Here is a 1,846-nt window from a genome sequence, read left to right as displayed (position 1 = left end):
CTTTTTCCTTTTTCCTTTTTCCTTTCTCATTTTTTCCTTTGTGGTTCTATTCTCATTCTCCTTTTTCGAAATCTTCAATATGGCTAGATCAGGACAAGAATCAGCGTGGACTGACTCCGTCGTGTCAACTCGTAGACCATCAGAGGAGTGGCAGGCATTGGGACGAAACCCTGACCTACCCGATCGTCTGAGTATGAGAGTTGATACCAAACATGGCGGCCTTGATCCTGCTAGAAGCATCTACAACAAGTCGATCACTCCAGCCGTGGAGAAAGGCGTGCACCCATTCCGCGACAACGATGAAGAGGAGGAAGAAGAAGATCTCAAGAAGCATCACGATATGTTCGACCCGAACCGACCCAAGATGGCTTTGAAAGACCGCCTTCACCATTTCACATGGGCTTGGTACACCTTCCCAATGAGTACGGGTGGTTTGTCTCTCCTCATCTTTGCCCAACCCCATCAGTTCCCCGGACTGTTTGAGATCGGTATGACTGTGTACATCATCAACATCATCCTCTTTACCGCCATTTGCTCGACTATGCTGCTGCGCTTCTTCTTCAACCCCGGCGACATGTCAAAGTCAATCACCCACGAACGCGAAGGCTTCTTCTTCCCTACCTTCTTCCTCTCGATCGCGACTCTTATAACAAGCACCGAGCGGTACGCCATCCCAGACAACGATACGACGCTGGCGTGGGCTATCCAGGTTGCATTTTGGGGATATGTTATCTTGACGCTTCTTCTTGCTGTCGGCCAGTATAGCTTCGTTTTTGCTAAGCATAACTTTGGTCTGCAAACTATGATGCCGACTTGGATTCTTCCTATTTTCCCCATCATGTTGTCTGGAACCATTGCTTCTGTTATTGCTGATACCCAGCCCGATATCGCTGCCATTCCTATCATCGTGGCTGGTCTGACGTGCCAGGGTCTTGGTCTATCCGTTGCCATCCTGATGTACTCCCACATGGTCGGCCGTTTGATGTCCGCCGGGCTACCAAACCGTGAACACCGCCCTGTAAGTGACTCTTCCCAGACTCTCGGCGTCTTACTAACATATGACCCAGGGACTTTTCATGAATGTCGGTCCTCCCTCCTTCACAGCTCTTGCTCTCATCGGCATGGCTAATGGGCTGCCGAACCATATTGATCCGGACATGGATGGAATTACCATCGATGCTGGTATTATCCGTACAATGGCTCTTATCTCTGGCATCAGCCTATGGGCCCTCGCCGCTTGGTGGTGGGGTATTGCGATCGTCGCTGTTCTCCAGTCACCACCTGTGTATTTCCATTTGGGTTGGTGGGCGATGGTGTTTCCCAACACCGGCTGGATCCTGGCTACTATCACTATTGGTAATGCCATGGAGAGTGAGCCCGTTAAGTGGATGGGCACAGGTATGAGTATCGTGTTGATTATCACCTACTTCTATGTCCTCTACAACCACATCCGGGCAGTGATCAAACAGGATATCATGTACACTGGAAGGTAAGCTACAAATCATGTTCACTGTCAGTCTCTGGACTCTGCTAACTTTCACAAGGGACGAGGATTTTAATGACCATTGATTGGTGTTGGGATATGGATATGCCTAACCATAGACACGGCAGGATTTTGCAACCTCTCTGATAGCCTAGATAGGATATAGAAATTGAATCAGATTGAGACTTTTGTAAACTATAATACAAGCGCAAGTTCAATGAGATCTTCTGCATACCCGCATCATCTCGGCCCCATAGCATTTTCCACTTACATAACTGATTAGTCTATTGAGTGGATTGAAGCCCTTCGGACTTTCGGACACCGAAGGTCCTCGACTCCACAAGCGGGCCTTCGGACTTTTCT

General features: G+C 48.8%; 1 protein-coding gene across 1 annotated transcript; it reads left to right on the top strand.

Moving 5' to 3' along the window:
- Positions 1–79: 79 nt before the first annotated feature.
- Positions 80–1,569, top strand: FIESC28_11692 (uncharacterized protein; the record flags this gene model as incomplete). The annotated part of the gene is made up of 3 exons (XM_031165809.1): positions 80–1,018; positions 1,068–1,489; positions 1,545–1,569. 3 exons carry the CDS (start codon positions 80–82, stop codon positions 1,567–1,569), a joined length of 1,386 nt encoding a protein of 461 aa, XP_031010132.1.
- Positions 1,570–1,846: the final 277 nt, after the last annotated feature.

This window comes from Fusarium coffeatum (genome assembly GCF_003316985.1).
Source record: "Fusarium coffeatum strain FIESC_28 chromosome Unknown BRIP53273_contig_464, whole genome shotgun sequence".
Taxonomy (NCBI): Eukaryota; Fungi; Ascomycota; class Sordariomycetes; order Hypocreales; family Nectriaceae; genus Fusarium; species Fusarium coffeatum.
The sequence above is the reverse complement of the archived record's forward strand: the minus strand, read 5'-3'. Positions and strand labels throughout refer to the sequence as shown.